The 18970-nt window shown below is 32.8% G+C and overlaps 3 protein-coding genes across 5 annotated transcripts in view; 1 reads left to right on the forward strand and 2 right to left on the reverse strand.

Annotated features, from left to right (window-relative positions):
• Window positions 1-544: 544 nt before the first annotated feature.
• On the reverse strand, window positions 545-1645 carry LOC132707453 (protein KTI12 homolog). Its single transcript, XM_060679317.1, has one exon. It carries the CDS (start codon window positions 1600-1602, stop codon window positions 769-771), a length of 834 nt encoding a protein of 277 aa, XP_060535300.1. The 5' UTR covers window positions 1603-1645; the 3' UTR covers window positions 545-768.
• A 298-nt stretch (window positions 1646-1943) lies between these two features.
• On the forward strand, window positions 1944-4081 carry LOC132706906 (ubiquitin-conjugating enzyme E2 J1-like). The gene is made up of 5 exons (XM_060678493.1): window positions 1944-2101; window positions 2149-2354; window positions 2406-2720; window positions 2780-2985; window positions 3042-4081. Exons 1-5 carry the CDS (start codon window positions 2065-2067, stop codon window positions 3121-3123), a joined length of 846 nt encoding a protein of 281 aa, XP_060534476.1. The 5' UTR covers window positions 1944-2064; the 3' UTR covers window positions 3124-4081.
• A 67-nt stretch (window positions 4082-4148) lies between these two features.
• The window catches only part of LOC132706905 (sodium-dependent nutrient amino acid transporter 1), a 107811-nt gene continuing 92989 nt past the window's right edge, over window positions 4149-18970 (reverse strand). For all 3 annotated transcript variants that reach the window (XM_060678489.1, XM_060678492.1, XM_060678490.1), the window contains 5 exons: window positions 14849-14952; window positions 10831-11062; window positions 7468-7693; window positions 7153-7418; window positions 4149-5145 (listed from right to left, as the gene is read on the reverse strand). In XM_060678489.1, the coding sequence (XP_060534472.1) occupies window positions 4561-5145; window positions 7153-7418; window positions 7468-7693; window positions 10831-11062; window positions 14849-14952 (1413 nt within the window). In that variant the 3' untranslated portion in view covers window positions 4149-4560. The remainder of the gene's footprint in view (window positions 5146-7152; window positions 7419-7467; window positions 7694-10830; window positions 11063-14848; window positions 14953-18970) is intronic.

Here is an 18970-nt window from a genome sequence, read left to right on the forward strand (position 1 = left end):
TTCCTATCTCATTGCTGCTTTTCATATCTAAAGAATTCGTTATTTTTGATCAAATGAGTGATACAGTTAACCGATAAAGGGCGAAGGTCATCAAACAGCGCGTTTTTGATTTAAATTGACGCTCTCGCGCATTGACCATCAAACTAACACATACCGACTTCCGGGAGCGCAACAACTTTATTTTTCGAAAACATAAATGGGCTAAGATCTCTCCATCTCGGGTCACGGATTGTTACCATAGCGGCATTGGTAAGTCCCTTACACCTTTCTAATAGCCATATCACTCATAGATTATATTGATTTTGATTTGGTAACTGCCACTCTACAAAAGTAATTTCATTCAAAAAAATAAGTAAATTAAAGAAAAAAGTTGAAATACAGTCCACTAGACAATCCAAATAATGCGCTATCGAGGTGCTTAATGCAATGAAATAAAAACTTACACTCCCGTAACATAAAAATTAGGTATTTTCAATATTGTTTATAATTATCTAATTGTGGAATCCACTTTCTTTGGCCTCTCATTAAGGGTATCTTAATTCACTTGTCCTATGGATTACTGCACAACTACTGCTAAAAAGTTCATTTAGAATAATTTGTGCCATTTTTCTTCTTTTTACTCATCCATGTTACATACTATCTTGTTGAAGTTAAATTGCTGATTGCCTCGTATTAGATTCAATAAAAGCGTGCCTCACATAGCTATACCTGTCTCAAAAAAAGAATATATATACATATTAAAAAATGCTTATGTAAGAAAAAATAATTTTATTTTAAACTTGTACTTAAAAACTGCACAAATAAGTCCGCAACATCTTTTTCTTCTGGAGGGTGCATTTTGGAGTATGTAAGGTATTGTCTTCTTAAAAGCATAAGTTGTTGTGCATTCGTTTCCGTAACATTTAGGGTTACGCCTTCATACCCCGGGAGAGTTATTTCACCGCTGCATCCACTATTTTTTATCTTTATTAAATCGTCAACAATTTGTTTAGTAATTTTATCTAGGTCATACAAAAAATTTGTTGAACTTAGCGGAGGATTTTGTGTGGACATATTCGGCTTCGGTGGTGGTTTTTTAAACAAACTCGAGTAAATAGCTTCACTATCAAGCTCATTCTCTGGGAAAACAGTAAATAATGGACTGTCCCAGCGATTTTTCGGATCTGGGTCTTCGTATCTCATTATCAATGCGTCAAAAATGTCTCTGCTGTATTTCTCTTCTTCCTGTTCTCGATTGGTATTAAAATTCCAAGCTTCGTCTCTGTTAATTTCCGCGTGAATGGTGCACTGAGTACATTTGTTCGCCTTAGTGCCACAATACAGCTCATATCGATATCCTTTGATGTAATTCAATGCATCCAGAATAACGACATTTGTAGAATTAATAAATTTCAACACTTCAGATTTCAACAATCCCCTAATGTGTTTCTCTTTATTAGAGTCTGCATAAAAGGCATTCTTCTTGAAATCTGCTTTTACAATTTGTTGATATTCGCTTACAATAAAAACCTCTTTACCTTGTGCCTCGAAGAACTGCTTCAATTGAATTGATCTTGTAGTTTTCCCGCTACATGGAACCCCTGTAATCACTATTAGAGGCATATTTTCTATTTAAAAAATCCTCCCATTCCAATTTGATTTTGGGTTAGGGACACAAATGCTTTTATCTTCTTCATTTTCCAACTGCGGGTAAATTTGCTAGAGGCATATGCCCATTACCGACATCCCTAAAAGTTTGGTCATATTTATCGTATATGAGAGTATTTAATAACAATAATTTTAAAGTTTTACATTGTTTATTGATTAAATCGAAGAAAGTTTGATAACGCTATGCAACTTTAATTTAGTTGGCAATTGTAGTTAAAAATTCCCCATCTACTATATATGTAAACTTCAGTATTTCTCAATGGCTAATATTGATTATAAGAAATAGCCCAAGGTATTGCGTGAAGAAGAAAAATGAAACTGACGTGTTTTTTGTTATCAGCTGACTGTCAGTTTTCATGTTTTCAAAAGCTTTTACTTTATCTACCTAGATTTGATTATTTTTTGTAAAATTTCAGTATGTCTTTGGAAACAAAATACAATTTGAAAAGCCCAGGTAAGACTCCTAACGAATTGATGTTTTCAAAAGACTTATTGTTGAAGGTGTTAAACGTCTCATGAGGGAGGCAAAAGAATTGGCAAATGCTACAGAGGAATATTATGCATGTCCACTAGATGACAATCTGTTCGAATGGCATTTTACTGTCAGGGGTCCCTCTGGTACAGAATTTGAGAGTGGGTTTTATCATGGCAGAATTTTGCTACCTTCTCAATACCCTATGCAACCTCCAAATATCATATTGCTGACAGTAAGTGTTTGTCCTCATCATGTGAGGAATTTTACTTTATATTATTTTAAGCCAAATGGTAGATTTGAAATCAATAAAAAAATATGCTTATCAATATCCGGACATCACCCTGAAAGTTGGCAACCATCCTGGTCTATAAGAACGGCCCTGTTGGCTCTTATAGCGTTTATGCCTACCCAAGCACAGGGCACAATTGGTTCTTTGGAATATACAGCAGAAGAAAGGCAAGTTTTGGCCAAAAAGTCAAGAAACTGGGAGTGTTCGATATGTGGAAAAATTTCGGATCAATTGGGCAATGGAGAGAATAATGCTAGTCCCATGTTGACCCAGGAAGAAAGTTCTATGATCCAGAATATTGCATTAAAGGTACTCTATTATATTAATTTGGCATTTTGGATAGTGTTAGATAGTAAGTTTTGATGTAGGCAGAGGAAGAAGTCAATCGTAAAGAAGTAATTGAATCTAAGACCATGGCGCACGATTCATCTAATGGTTTAAATCAGCACGAACATGAAATAAGACAAAGGATAAACTCTGATCAGGCTAGATTTGCTGAAAATAACACTGAAAGCAACAATGAACAAAGTATGACTGATCAACTCTTACAGGAATCTATAAAAAAAAGTAGGAGGTAAGTTTTTCTATTATTGTGGTTTTGTCAAAATTTTGTTCAAACATTTTTTTTAGGGATAAGTTTTGGAAAACTGTTACCTGGATCATTATTTTGACAATAGTAGTTCTGGTAATACGAAGAGTTTTCTTCCTGTAGCCACGTGTTCTTCTAATATATATTTTTTATTTGGAAAATATAACTTATGAAATAATGCAGTTCAAATGATTTATCAAGGCTTTATAGATAATTGTCCAAAAGTATTTTGATGTAAAAAGAAATAGTTGTTAAAGCATAATTTAGCTGTTAGTTTTTAGTATTTTATTTTCATCATCCATGAAGGTTTTGTAAAATATATTTTTTGGAAAAAATGTTTTATTATTATGAGGTTGCCTAGCAATAAACAAAGGTCTCTTTTTTTGCACTATAGTTTGCTGTAGTCCTTGTGATGTTATTTTGTAGACCCAATTTTTATTTAAAATTTGACAATTCGGGACTAATCAGAATATTACGCAGGGCGTTCCCTGTTACAAGGATTCAAACCTGGTTTAAATAACTCAAGTACTTAGCACAAACTGTTTTGTTTTGTTTGTTTTTGCCTGGTGGTTGTATTTAAATTTATGTCCAAATTATGTATAAATAAATTTAAATAATTCAATTTATTTTAGGATTTTTAAGTATTTATTTGTGTTGGACCTTCGTTTTATTTCTGGTTAGTTCTGTTTAGTGTTAATTATTAATTAATTAACAATCATTTTATCTGAAAATCACGTTAACAATTCGCTATCCTTGATATTTATAAGCATGCTAAGTAAATTTACATAGAAGTCTTTGAAACCCATTTATTGCGCACTGTCAAACAAACCATTGACATTTCAAAGTCGTGAAATTTAATTTGAAGTTGTAAAAAATACGTAAACGAGAAAGGAAAAGTTATTTAGAGTATGTAAACGCCTGATAGAGGACGCCGGCAGAAAAACAGTTTTTAAATTAGAATTTTGCTTGATGACATGATACATTTTTCCTATACTTTTTCTTGTATTTTTTATTTATTAAAAATTATTGTTTTGTAATGTTAATATATATATATATATATATATATATATATATATATATATATATATATATATATATATATATATATATATATATATATATATATATATATATATATATATATATATATAAATGTCTACCCTCCAGTGAAGGAGATTATGTTCAAAAATTAATGTTGTAATTATTAATTTGCAATAAACACGCTTTGAATTTCGTTGATAAGGAAAAAATGTAAACCAGGGCCTTGAAAATAAATAGTAAATCATGAAAATTTCTACAAAGTTGTCTTTAAAAATTACGGCTTCAATTAATTTAAAATACCAATTAATCCCAAAAGTGAGTTGCATTATTTTTTATTCTATTTCATTTATATGTCAAACCCAAAAAACATATTTATATGTACTCTGTATCAATAATAATTTGTATTTTTTTTATTATGAAATAATTTTAAAAATAAATTAATTACAGTAATATACAGTAATATACAATACGGTATATACAACTATCTTAAAAGTTATTGTTTAGCACTCCTTTATCTACTTATGGACTGCTTCCTCTTCTGTGGCACACGTGATCAATGTGACCTCCTTCTATAATATAAGGTCCTTTCCTGAACGTGCCGTAACCCTCAGATGAACCGTCCGGTATATCCGTGTTCATAACCATCTGCTGTGCCAAAGGGTTAATAGGAAAACTGTGCCTGTGATGATGGTGGTGATGGTGGTGGTGGTGGTGGTGATGCGGGTGACCATTTCTCACTTCCAGAGAATCCATCAGGGTGGTTTCGGTTAGAGTTCCGTTACCGACGTCATATTTCTTGACGTTGTCACTGATGTAATACAACTCCTGATAGTGACTGCCGTTACTGAGCCGGTTAATGACGTTATTGTTCTGTATGGTGTCCGTTTTATAGTAGACGCCCGGCACGGGGGTGGACGAGAGGTCGCTAGCGGCCTTTTTGGCGTTTTTCTTGATGGTTTTCGTATAGTCTTTGGTGCCACGACGTTTCAAAGTGAAATCTCGCTCACCGCTTTGGGTTTTCGTATTCCATTGGACCCAGTTGTGACGTAACATCGGGTCCTTCGGGCCCCAGTTGTGGGACGGTTCCAACGACGCTTTGAGTTTCTGAAATAGCAATGTGTCTAACATTAGCAACGGTAGATAACACAGGCAACAGGCAGACATAAAATGGCTGAATTTAGGTGATGAATTGTAAATTCACTTCTAAATATATGTTTTTTAATTAAATTATATAGTCTATAGAAAATAGGATTTTAAGTTTCAAGCTTAAAGGAAGTTTATATTTATAGTTTATGAAACTAAGAACTAACTTTGAAGGTTAAGAGTGTTTTTAACTTAAAATCTTTAATTAAAAAAAAACAGTAGGGGAGCGAGGATGGCTCGGTTGGCAAGGCGTTAGACCTGCCAACTCGACTTGCCGGAGGTTGTGGGTTCGATTCCCTTGGGTGTATTTTGTGTTTATCCGATTTTAACGACTGGCAAAAATTGCCTAATTTACTCATTGATATATGGAATAACCTGGGCAGCCCTTTAAGTAAAGACGCGAGCTCATTATATAATAGAAAAAAAAAATAAAATTATTTGTTCAATAAAAATAAAATTTAATTGAAGTAAAAATTATTTCTGTATGTTTAATTATTGTAATAGGCAGGCTGACGCGAATATAAGTGAAAATTGTAATTCTAGTTGATAAGGGTAAATAAACTTAGTATACAAAAAATGAATAATAAATCGTTTATGAAATAAGCATATAAGAGGAGGGAATTCTCAGAGATAAAAAAAATTAATGAAAAAATCAATTTAATTATTTTAAATTTATTTAGTGTTTGGTATAATCGAGTTATAATTGTTACTATAAAAAATTATAATCATTTTAACATATAAAATTAAGTTTATAAGAAAGCATGTTATAGAAATTTGTCTATTCATTAATCTGGCATTAATTAATAATTATAAGAAGTTAGAATTAAAGGGGACAATTTTTTTTTTGTTATTAGAATAAGAGAATTAAATCAATTTAATCCTCTAATAATATCAGGGAATCAAAAGTGGAATTATTTAATAATCATGAGTAATATGAAGGTATAAATAATATAATAAAATATTTTAATGTTCTTTTTTAATTAAAAAGAGAGAATAATCTTATTGTTGTGGTCTGAACCCAAAGTTTTTTATATATAGGAATGTTTACTTAGTGATAATTGTATTCAGTGATAGATTTATTTGAAATATTATATGTTTTGTTACGAACTAAGGTTCCTAGGCCAACTTCAAACCCCAGATTGAGTTCATGTCTGCGATTTTCCGCCCATATTAGGAATTTTTTATACAGAATCTAAAAACGCTCTTAGATTTTGCCTATCACATCTAGTTATATTATTATATTTATCAATTTGTATTTTTAACATGTATAATTTGACGCTATAACTGTTAAATAACTATTGCGGCTTAAATGAAAAAACAGAAACACATGGAATTAATTGCTAACCAACCAACTAACCGAAACTAGTCATTCATCAGTTAAAAATTTGCTAGAAATCATGCTATCATGTGGCAATCGCATAGTCCTTGATAACGATCTTCTATAGTTTTAAAGTCCCCCTGTTCTCTCACTACAATCACACGTTCCTAGAAACCGATTTAGATCTAGGCATTAAATTCAATTTTATATGTTAATGTGGCGAATTCTGAACCTTGAACAAGTTGCCCTATTTGAGGAATGTTAAACATACCAGCTTTTTGTATAATTTTGAAGGCAACTCAAACTGATGTTTTTCGAATTCAGTTTATTCCAAAACTAGTGTAATTGTTTCACATTCCTCACTCATGGTGAAACCTTTGAACTTCGTCAGACATGATGTCGACTGCTGAAGAAGAAAAAGGGTATTTCTTCCGATTGCATTTCCTCTTTCCATTTGTTCACTGTCCCAATGATTGCACAACTTTGCTTTCAAGAACTCAATAATATACTAAATCGAGTACAACCAAGATACTATGTTTCTAATATTAATTTTCATTGAGGCTAAGAAGAGTGGATTACTTAGTATAAGTAGTATATTAAGCATGGATTATAGGACGTACAACATAATCATGTGTATATTTTTTACTTACGTCGGTAAGAGTATAACCGTCCTGTTGGGAAACTACGTAGAGGCCCACAACGAAAATGAAAATGAACGCCGTGAGTACCACCGCCCAGCCGATTCCGTATAACCAGGACGGATCTTGTTTGTAAATGCCCTCTAGCGGTAAGGTGGCCAAGCCCCAAGTGAATATAACCATTAATAAACCGGGTATTAGCCGCCACAACGCTAACCAGATTTTCCAAAGGATGTGGCCGAGCATGAATTCAAAGTCGGACAGTATTCGTCCCGTACCTGCAGTAAATAAAATTGTAACGCCATTTCTCGTATCCGTTTCACTCACCATAAAACGCGATGAACGCTAAGACTTCTAAAATTACACATATCAATATCAAATTTCCCACAATGTAATGGTCCAGGAGGTGAACAAGATCGAAATCTGGTTGCAGCAACCAGAGGCATCCCAGCACGAAGCCCGAGAGGCTTAGTATTATGCTGGTATGCCACCATCTCAGCTGAATTCCATCGTGACCGTGGATTGCTTTCAGTAGTGTGTATGAAAGAGTTGCCTAAAAATAGAAAAAATAGAAAATATATGTTCGGAGTACAGTTACAGTTTTGAAGCATCCTAGTTTACTGGACGACAGTGAATGTGCAATTCTAGTCCAGTTTTTTTCCTTTAATCTTTTGCAGTAGGTATGAGAGAGCTACGAAGTTTTTTTATGGACGTGTTTGTTGATGTGGTAAAGGTTTCAGATATATTAGAAATACATTATATTTGTAATAAATAAAATTAGTTGTAATGCAGTTTTAGTGCTTGCTGACAAATTTTCATAAAAGCTTGTGTTCTGTTTGACTAATACGGCTGTTGTCTTTAAATTGTTAAAGTGTTTTGTTTATTCATTTTATTCGTTTATTATTTAGTATATTTGCAGATCATAATTTTTGTAAAAAGATTGTGCTTGTTTTCAATGCATAAATATATAGTATGCCGTGATTGAAAATAATAATAATAATAACAATAATAATAATTCTCTTTGAGAATTAAACTACATTCAGAAATATACATGATGCACACGATATGGTACAATATTCTCAAAGGACGATGTCTAGCTCACTAATAATTGGTTAGTTTGTATCCCAATCACGATATATTTCCAAAAGGCAAATTAGTTATTAGCTTTTCGAAACCTGGGAAGGAGGACAATAGTTTTTGTTAGTTCTTCCTAATTCCTAACGGTATTAAAATAAAGTGATCTTCAGTTTGAACAACACCTTTAAAATTTTATTTTAAGTAAAATTATTTTTTTATTGTTATATTTTATTTTATTTATTTTATGTTTATATACCCATTAAAGTTGGCTTATGTATTCAGAAAGCTATTCTCCGTTGGTTTATTTAACTGTCAATTGTTTATTGTTGTTATTGATTATGGCTTTAGTTTTTGAAAATTATAATTTTTTTCGGGTATGTTTGTGAATAAATGTTATATATTCACATATTTATAAATTTTATGGTATGTAATTATACATGGTGTTCTATTAAAACAATATTCTACGCCACTGCATTTTATCGAAAAATCTATAAGAATATGCGAAAGGCAGAGAGCCCCAAAATTTTCAAAATAACCCTTTATCTCAAACTCAAAAATAGTTCACAACTAAAGATCTGTTAAGATCTAACAAGAAGAATAGGGATGTACGGTAGGAGCCAGTTTAAATATGACATTTTGTATATCTCGTCTCAAGAGCTTCTGAAAGAAATTTGGATAAAGTTGAGAAGCTTTGGAGATGGTTTAAATATTCTGGAAAACAGATTTTTAGATTATTGTGGCTATGATGTTATTTTTGGAGGGGATCTGAACATGGATTTATTATCAGACCGGACGAAAAATAGCTTTCCAACTAGATTTTATACAATATACTTGAATTACTGAAAGTTATAATTTGAAACAGCTAATAGCAACACTAGAATAATTGATGATATTTGATCATTTTCTGGTTTACATTGATTTTAATTTAAAAATTCTAGCACAAAATTCGATGGTCACAGTTCATAGTTTATATGATATAGATCTTGATTTGCTAAACAATTTCTTATTTCTTATGCTCGAAAATATTGTTTACATACATGACATTAATACCACAGTAATAATCAAAAGGCTGAGTTCAAAAACTTCTTACATTTTCGTACAGTGGACGAAAATACTGTAAAAAAATACGTGCTTGAAGTAAAATCTTGTGCTATTGGTTATGACCAATTAAATATACACATGATTTTATTAACACTGCCAAACAAAAATAATATTTCATCTGTCAATGAGAAGAGACCAGTGTTTTGCCCGTACTATCGAAGCTCTTGAAGAGGATCATGTATAGTCACATAAGGGAACACTTTAGATGTCTATAGGCTACTTCCAGAAACTCAGTCAGTCAGTTTTATAACACTATTAGATGTTACAGGTGAAATCCTGAGGGGGTTGGATAATAATAAGTGTAGATAAATCATAAAATGTTATTGAAACAGAGAAAGGTACAACGACAATCGATATTGGGATCCGTTTTGTTAGTATATATATATCATCATTACCAGATTGCTTAGAATTTTGCTGGACCAATTTCTATACGGATGATGAACCAGAAGCTGTCGGAATAAATAAAGATTTACAAAATATTATACGCTTCGCAAGTCAACACTAACTAGAAATAAATGTTACCAATTGTGTATCTTAATCTTTGGTTAGTTTAGAATTATTTGTACCAAATGAAAAAATAGAATCAACCAAAGAAGTCAGAAAATTGGGAGATATTATAGACAAAAATTTGAGATTTAAATCCCATGTCAGCAAATGCACACAGAAGGGTTATACCAATTTAAAGATGTTGTGTCCGTTTTGAGCACATGTGTCAAATTGAAGCTTACTGATTGGCTTGTCTTAAGCTATTTCACCTATGTGTTGGAAATAATCTCAATGAATGGCTAAGTGGCTATCTCTGGAAAAAAGACGTCGTTTCACACAATGTGTTTGTACCACTAAATAATCCAGAATAAGTGCCTTAATATACAATATGAGAAATTATTCCGAATCCTGGAAGTTGGGTCGATTGGTTTCGATCAGTTAGTAATATAGTAACAGGTCCTGCAAGAATAGGTAAAGAAAGAAGTAGTAAAAGAGTTCAGTAAAATAGTTCAGGTAAAAAGAGTGATTTGATCTATAGGTATATTATGATGTTATATATTAACAATTGTTGAAATAACCTGCCTCTATGAGCAATATTGGATACTTATGTTTTTGCATTTGCACTTTCTCTGTTTTTGTTTTTGATCTTTTTTAAATTGTTTTCTGACCTTTTTTACAAATACATTAAAATGATTTTCTTGTATTGAGAAACCCCGTATTTCTTGCAAATAAACCCTTTATTTATTTAGTATATTATAAATGCAAATTTTACACACCAGTTCCATTGGGCATGGGTGGAGCGCAGCGGAGCGAGTGCTTAATAAACGTTAAACTGACATGTTGTCAGAATTGACAAACTTCAAAATACTAGTCTGAACCTTCGCAAACGCGTGATTAAAGTTCGGGAAACGTCCGAAGCGACTCTCGATAGTGGTTAACGAAGTTGACGTTTTATGCTTATTCCATGCATAAGTGGGGAGTAGAAAAATGTATTTACAGCATTTAAATTGTCGCTGCCCAACTTACCATACTGATGAGTCCCGAAAAAAAAACGAGCCCATAGAAAGCGATCATCCAAAACCTGAAAGTGCCGTCCACGTTTTCCCTCATGGCGTCGTAAGTTAAAGCGAAAAGCTCCACTTCGGCAATGCCGCTGCCTTCGGATGACGTGCCGTTGATATTACCGGTCAGAATCGTCGATATGATTACGGTACCAGCGCCGAATAAAATATTCGCGAAAATATAGCCCAGCGCTATCCTGCGGAAATAAAAAATAGTGATTCGTGAAAATTCTACCGTTAGCAGTTTAGATTTCAGTTTTGGTTAGTTTTTTTTTTGAAATATTGATTCAGGTGGCCAATAGATGTAGAGTAGAGATGCTCTATCATTGTAAAATACTTTCAAAAAGTTGCAACATCTTGTTCAGTTCTCTTACGTCTTTAATATAAAAAAAATATTTTTCATGATTTTTGCCTAATATCAAATTAAACACAAACATTTCGAAGGAAGCTTCGCATATAGACAGAATCAACTTCGTAAAACCTCATTTTTATTTAAACAAAGAGAAAAAACACAAGAAAAAACAAAAGAGAGAGAGACAAAAAACATTGAAACCATTTTTTGTCCATCTCTGCCACATTTTGTTTCATCTCTCAATTGATCTCCGTCTGATATCAAATCTTAATATTAATTTCGTTTTCTTGATTGGTCGCAGGTTTTGGCAAATTCCATAACTCTTCATTTAATTTATAAAATTATTTTCAAATTTTCTAAACCACTTGTTATTCTTTTTACAACACTTCTGGATTCCTGATGCGTCACTTTTTGCTGAGTCGAATTTGCTGACGTTTCGCCAATCATCCTTTTGGCTTCTTCAGAGCTTGACTGAAACTGGCTCGCATTTTACTCTGTACTGTTGTATTGTTTGGTTGCTTATAGATTTCTATAGATTCTCGGATTTTTCGTTTTTAGAAGGATTGATTACTCTGCAAGAATTTTAGTTTCATCGAATAAAATTTTATGTCCGATTTCGTCATTGTGTTCAGCAACTGCTGATGAGTTTATTTATCTTAGTCTTAAGGCTCTTTCATGTCCTTGAGTCTAGTTGAGATTTTTCGTCCGGTCTCTCCAATGAATTTTTTGCAGTAAACGGAATTTTGTCTTTGACGGATCGAAGATGTTGAGAGATTTTTGGATTTGGGTGAGGTGATGGAAAGCTTAATATTTCTGATTTGGAAATTATTACAGAGAAGAGCAGATGTAAGGTGTTTTAATTCTGGGCTCGTAACTGTAAGGCTCTGTAAACAAGACAGTGGATAACCGGTGATTTAAGGTACAGGTCTGTGTGCCTAGGTTTTCTGTAAACAGAATCACATAATCTTAGATCTGATTTTCTATTGATAAGAATATCTAAGAATGTCTAAGAAAATTTTGCAGGGATTCTTGACCATGAGGTCAAATAACAAAAGTACCATCAACGTAGCGGTTCCATAAGTTTGATTTTTGAATGGAAGGTGTCGAGAGCTTTTTTCTCAAAGGTTTCCATAAATGTATTTACGATGACTGGTGATAATGGAGAACCCGTTGTTGTTCCCGGCGATTGTTCATAAATTTACCCGTTATAAGAATAATGTGGTCCAGACAATTAAGATGAAAAGTCCACTTTATTTGTTGAGTAGAATCTATTTAAACCAGTCGTTCTCAATATGTTTTGTGTCGTAGACGCCTCGGCACTTTGCTCGGTTTTGAGTATACCCCCTGCTTACATAATATTGATTATTTGTAAATTTCTAACTGTAGTGAAGTTTAGTGTTAAAAACTTAACATGTTAAGTTTTATACATTTATTAATTTAATTTAAATTAATTCAATTAATAATCGAAATAAAACTTCCTCTCTGTTTATAAAATATACGTAATTTAAAATAAAGTAAGGCAATAAGTGAACGTTTTTTGTGGGATGTCTGTTTCTTTTTTCGTTAGGAGATTGGTGATAGCGCTGAAGCTTTTTTCCACAAGGTATGAAGGAAAGGAAAGGAAATTATAAATTTTTTCGCAGTATTCCATAATACCGGATAAGTAACATGAACTGAACTTTAAGTTTTTCGTGTGTACTTAATTCAATCAGTGTTCTGGGTTAATTATCCACGGTGGTATTACCATAGTCAAAACATCCTCAAACCGAGTTTCAAAATCTGAATAAAGGACATTTATATGTTGAACGTAGGTTCCAATGTGGTTTTCCTGGCAGCTTATCTGAACTGCGAAAACTCGTCTCTTCCAATAATTTGCTTCATTCGTTTAACTCTGACAAGAAACGCTGATAAGATAGACTTTGTTTTAATTAGGGTTAGACTGTCTGTAACTGCAAATTAACCATATTAAATTTGGTAAATAAATCTGTTAAATACGCGACGTTTGTTTTCCGTTTTATTAAATTTCCTTTTAATTTTTTTGATCTTTAGTATCCAGAAATTCTAAAATAATCTCAAAAAGTGCAACAAATCTTGTCAAGCATAAGCCTTTCGACAGTCAGCGTACTTTAGTCTGAAAGAGTAATTGACGAAAGTGTTCGTCATTTTCTTCACACAACTGCGCAAATAACAGTCCTTCTCACATTCCTATTTATAAAGTGACGAATTGAAAAAGTCTATGCAAGTTCGCGAAGCTCTGAGACAAAAATTTACAAGAATGTTTACTGCGCGTATGTTTGTAACAACATGATATAAACAGAAATAATAAACTTTACTTGTAGGTACTTTTATACATAATGTCTTTATATTATAACATTGTATAATGCAAGCATGGACCCTCATTTTTTTTTTCGGCTAACGTACAATCCTTGCAGGTTGTCATAGACCCCTGGGGGTCGATATAGACCACTTTAGGAATCACTGGTTTAAACTGAGCAAGGTGTTGACACATTTATACACTATCAGACAAAAGTAGAGCAACATCTTCAAAAATAAGATATATTTAACACAAGTCCCAACATTATGATTATACATGCAAGGTATTGTAGACAAATACAATACATTTGTATGTTATGCTCCTTTATGCAGAGTGGGAAATGCCGTTACGTTTTATTTTCCAACAGGACAAACAAAACACTCTTCACAACTCGTTCAATAGTGGTTTGCAGAAAACAATGTTCGTACACAAATGTTTCCAAATAAACAATTGTTAATAGATAAAATTAATGAAGTTTGGACAAATCTTCCAGAAAATGTCACTCAAAAGTTGATAGAGTCACCTGCCGTTGCCAGCAGGTAATTCTCAATAATCGATATTTTATAAATTATTAAGGCATAATTTTAATTATTATTGTACTAAAATGTGTGTCTAATGTTTTTTTTAAATACAATACAATACAATATTGTTAAATACAACTTTTTGAAATAAAATAAAATAAAACACTGTTAAATACAATTTGTTGCTTTACTTTTGTCAAATTTTATATTAATTATTTCACCAACTAACTTAAGGTACACCCAAAATGTTGTGAAAAATTACTTGCTAGGCAAGGAAAGTATTTTATCAAAACTAGCAAAAAATATGAAGCAATTTTTTTTTTATTTAAAAAATACTAAAAAAATATGTTTGTTGCTCTACTTTTGTCCGATAGTGTACATAAGGCTCAATACTGCTTACCCTGCGCAATTTAATGTAAATAATATGATCCGTTCGCCATAGGCCATCCACTGTGGACCACCTGGTATTTGAAATTTTATTTTATTCTTTTATTCGCTAAGTGATTAAATATTTCAACAAAAAAAAACCAAAATGAACAAAAAACGAAATATTCTTAAAGTCCCTGAAATCACACGTTCCACGTCTTAGACATTAATTAATTCGTTCTAATTGTTTATTGTTGCCGCGGTTTCTATGAAATTATAAAACTTATAACTTATTCCGCCGCAAATCGTATATAATTGTCTTACTTTCAACTGTTTTAATTGATATAATTCTAAAATTCTTGGAATACGTTGTTGTTATGGTGTCGAGTTATTGTTTTCTCGCGTGTTTACGAAATTGCGAATAACTTACGACAGCGGATTCACTTTGTGGTACAGTATGCCCGCGTTGGTTATGAAGGAGCCGAAACCGACGTTGGTGGAGAAAAATACCTGGATCGTTGCGTAATACCATACCTGGAACAAAAATTTTCCCGTCAAATTTCCTACAAGCACGGTACAAGCACTTAACTATATGATGGTCTTTCGCGTAATGGGGGTGTCATGTTAGCAGTTAAGATTGGTTTTAGAGCAATTGCTGTATATTTAAATATGATTTGGAATAATATCAGTGTAGTAGATCTGGTGAGTGGTACATTTATTCTGGATTATACAAGAATTTATGTTTTTGTTTTTTTGAGCAATTTGAAAATAACATGAGTTTTGTTTATCAATAGTCAAGTCATTATTTTGCGTGACTTCAATGCTCCTCTATTTAGCATGGATAGTTAAAGTGATTATAAGATAGAATTAATTAATAGTTTTATGAATTTCCTTAGCTTTTATCAACTTAACAGCATTTTAAATAGCGATAACAGACCACTTGTTTTAGTTGTGTCCAATATCAAGTCACAAAAAAGTCCATTCCACAAGTTGCGAAAGATCCATACCATCCTGCGTTGAATGACTCTCAACTGTCAACAATACGTGCGGATATTAAAATAATGATTGATGTCGCATATAGAAACTACATCTTTAAGCCCGAAAATGCAGTCACAGAGGATCCCACTTCTTTCTGGTCATTTGTTAGTTCTAAACGCACAAATACAGAATTGTCAGACATTTTCACTTACAGGGAAGAGAATTACACCAACCCGGAAGAGATTGTTAATGCTTTTGCTAAGTTTTTTCGGGTTATATAATACTCCTCAACAACAGATCCCTCAATTGAATGGATTTTCTAATGCATTTATTACTGTTGATCACTTAACTATATTATGACTATATTAAAAGCATTAGCACGAGTTAAGAACAAAGTACCTTGTGGTCCTCATAAAGTTCCTTGATTCGTTGTGTGAGATTATGCACATGCTTTGGTTAAACCCATGTCTCTTATTTTTATCTGCTATATCCAACTACAGGCCTGTATCGATATTATCGCCTTTTGCGAGGGTTTTCGAGATGTCGCTGCGTAATAGTATTTTCAACCAAATGAAACACCCACAAACAACATGGTTTCTTTAAAGGTCGAAGCACCATCAGTAATTTGGCTTGCTTTACAGAATTCACAGCTAGGGCTTTGGACGACGGGAGGTGGGTGGATGTCCTATACACGGGTTTTTCAACCGCCTTTGATCGGGTGGACCACACTGTACAGCTCTCTAAACTGAGGATGCTTGGATTTTGTGAGGACCTTCTGGTATTTATAAAATCATATCTGCATAACAGAATATAGTATGTGGAGCTCCACAGTCACGCATCGCTTGTGTTCATGGCTAGTAGCGGCGTTGCCCAGGGTGGCAAATTAGCGCAATTGAAATTTTTGCTTTTCATTAATGATATAGTAGCTAATATTGATAGTCAAAGTTTGCTCTTTGCTAATGATGTGAAATTGTTTAGAATAATTGATAGTGTGGTCGACTGTGTGTCTCTGCAGAATGATTTGGGGATTATTGATTCTTTTGCAAGTACATCACTAGGGCATTGCCACAGAGTTTAAGGTACCCTCACTGTTGAATCGTAGGAGGTACCTTTCATTTCAGTTTTTATATAAACTGTGCAATTCATTAGTGGATTGTTCTGAGTTGCTGAGCCAGCTGAACTTCCATGCTCCTTTAAGAACTATAAGGGCGTCACCTGTATTTCACCCAGTAACTCCACTTTTCACTATTAATTTGCTGGTGTGTATATAGTTGAATACTTATTATAGTTATAGTTATAATTCTCAAGATGAAATTGTCTTCTAAAAGGATGTTAATCTGTTAAACATTAAGAATTATTATTATTATTATTCGACTCAATTAAAAATCAGGTATTGAATTTCAAGAAAAAATGAAACACAGGAATTTAATTTTGAAATGAACAGGCCAATTTCTTAATTTGTCGCAATTACATTTTTGTCAGTAAAGAAAATAAATATGGTGCATCTAAATGAAACTCAGAGATTTAAATTTTTATTGGATATTGAGACAAAACGAGAAATCAAGAAGTTTGTAATGTTTTTATCCCAAAATATCCAGAAAGACTCATTACAGTAGATAAATGGCCAGGCCGTCAAAAAACTCATGATTAAACATTTTATTAGACGTTGAAATAGCTTTGAATAATGTTGTGAGCTAACGAACAGAAGAAAAAATCATTCGTACAAGATTACAGTACTACCGGAGCAGAACGATGCTGATCTCGACCGCAGACTACAATTTTGCGATGAAGCCACGATATGTATCAATAAACAAAATGGTAGGTATTGAAGTACAAAGAATCCTCCATGGGATAACGAAATTGTTTTACTGGAGCCCGATATTTACAATTTTTTCTAAATGACTTAATTCTTACTCAGCAGATAGATATGGATAGATTTGGTTTCAACAGGATGGTGTTTCGTCCTATTTTGCTCGACAAGTGAGTGAATATTTAAATATGGTATTTCTCGGACAGAGGTTTGGTTGAATGGGATCAATAAAATGCCCCGCAAGATTTCCAGATATTACTTCAATGGTTTTTTCCTCTGGGGATATTTAAAATCAAAAGTGAATAACGAAAACCCAGATAATTTAGGTGATTCAAAATTAAGAATTAGAAAAGAAATAAGGCAAGGTTTCTTTTTTGACTGACCCTATATATTTTTTACTAAATTATGCACCCAAGAAATAAAAACTTTACAAAGGTAATTAACAACCACTGCCAGAAAAAATAAGTACCCTCCAGGAGCTTCATATACTAAGATCGGATGTTGAAAGTGAAATATAAAACTTCTCCGAAACAGAAAAACACCAGGGGCGAATCAAATAACGGCAGGGGCCTGAAAGGCTCTGGAAAAGAAGGAAAAAGAAATATTTCATAAAATCTGTAACCTTATAGAGAAAACAGGACAGTGGTCGGAAAACCGGGTGGAGTCGCTCTTTATTCCAATTTTCAAACAAAGTTCGAGCTTGGAGTGCAATCTCCAGACCGGTTTCTTTTATATCGCACGCCAGCTAGATCGGCAGACGGTTTTCAGACGAGAAAGCAGGTTTTGTACCAGGAAAAGCAACTAGGAAACAAATATTAAATACCAGGCAGCTTATTGAAAATGCTAGAGGATTTAATATTCCACTGTATCTCTGCTTTATACACTATCAAACAAAAAAAAAACCTATTTCAACTGATGTGTAACCTCTGTCAGAAAAAGAATTAAGAATCTGTACTACGCCGATGACATACTGATCATAGCGTCAACCATAAAGAATTTTAACTATCTTGGCTATTTAATTACCAACACTGGGAAATGTAGGACACCAAGCTAAGCACAATATGGAAAGACAAATCTATCATGAAAACAATACCCGGGATATTTAGTTAGAAGATCAGGAATGGCTGATCATAGAAGGGAAATTAGAAGGCAAACGCCCAAGAGGCGGATCTCCAACTAGATGGGTAGACCAAACAACACCCTTAATAAATGTTAGACTGCATGATGCTGAAAGGATTGCAGGAGATAGGCAAACATGGAATCAACTGCTGAATCAAAAATAAATGGTGCTACTACATCCTTACTATATATTGTCTATTGACTTCAAAAAAGAGATTGAAACGAAGTTATGACCTTATAAACGCTTATACGCTAAATCTGAATATGGCGGTCGTTCAACTGAGGTATTAGGTTTTAGGTAATATTAAAAATATAAAATCTAACCTAACTTCATGGTTAATAGCAGGTACCTACAGGTATTTCAAATATCACAAAGAAAATCACAATTTCGTTAAACTAAAAATAAGAATACATATAAATAAATTAAATATAGTTTAAAATATTTATAACCATACTTGCGAATTTTTTAAAAAGTATTTTCAAACAATCGTTCTTAAGACAAAGTATTATTTCGCATTCCTAGTATCATGTTGATGCATCTATTTCCATTTTTTGCATTTATGAATAATACTTTTAAGATCAAGAATATCATTTACGTATGGTTTAGTTAACGAACACTTGATTTCTGTTATTTATTCGTTATAA

This window comes from Cylas formicarius, unplaced genomic scaffold (genome assembly GCF_029955315.1).
Source record: "Cylas formicarius isolate icCylForm1 unplaced genomic scaffold, icCylForm1.1 PGA_scaffold_9__14_contigs__length_23061073, whole genome shotgun sequence".
Taxonomy (NCBI): Eukaryota; Metazoa; Arthropoda; class Insecta; order Coleoptera; family Brentidae; genus Cylas; species Cylas formicarius.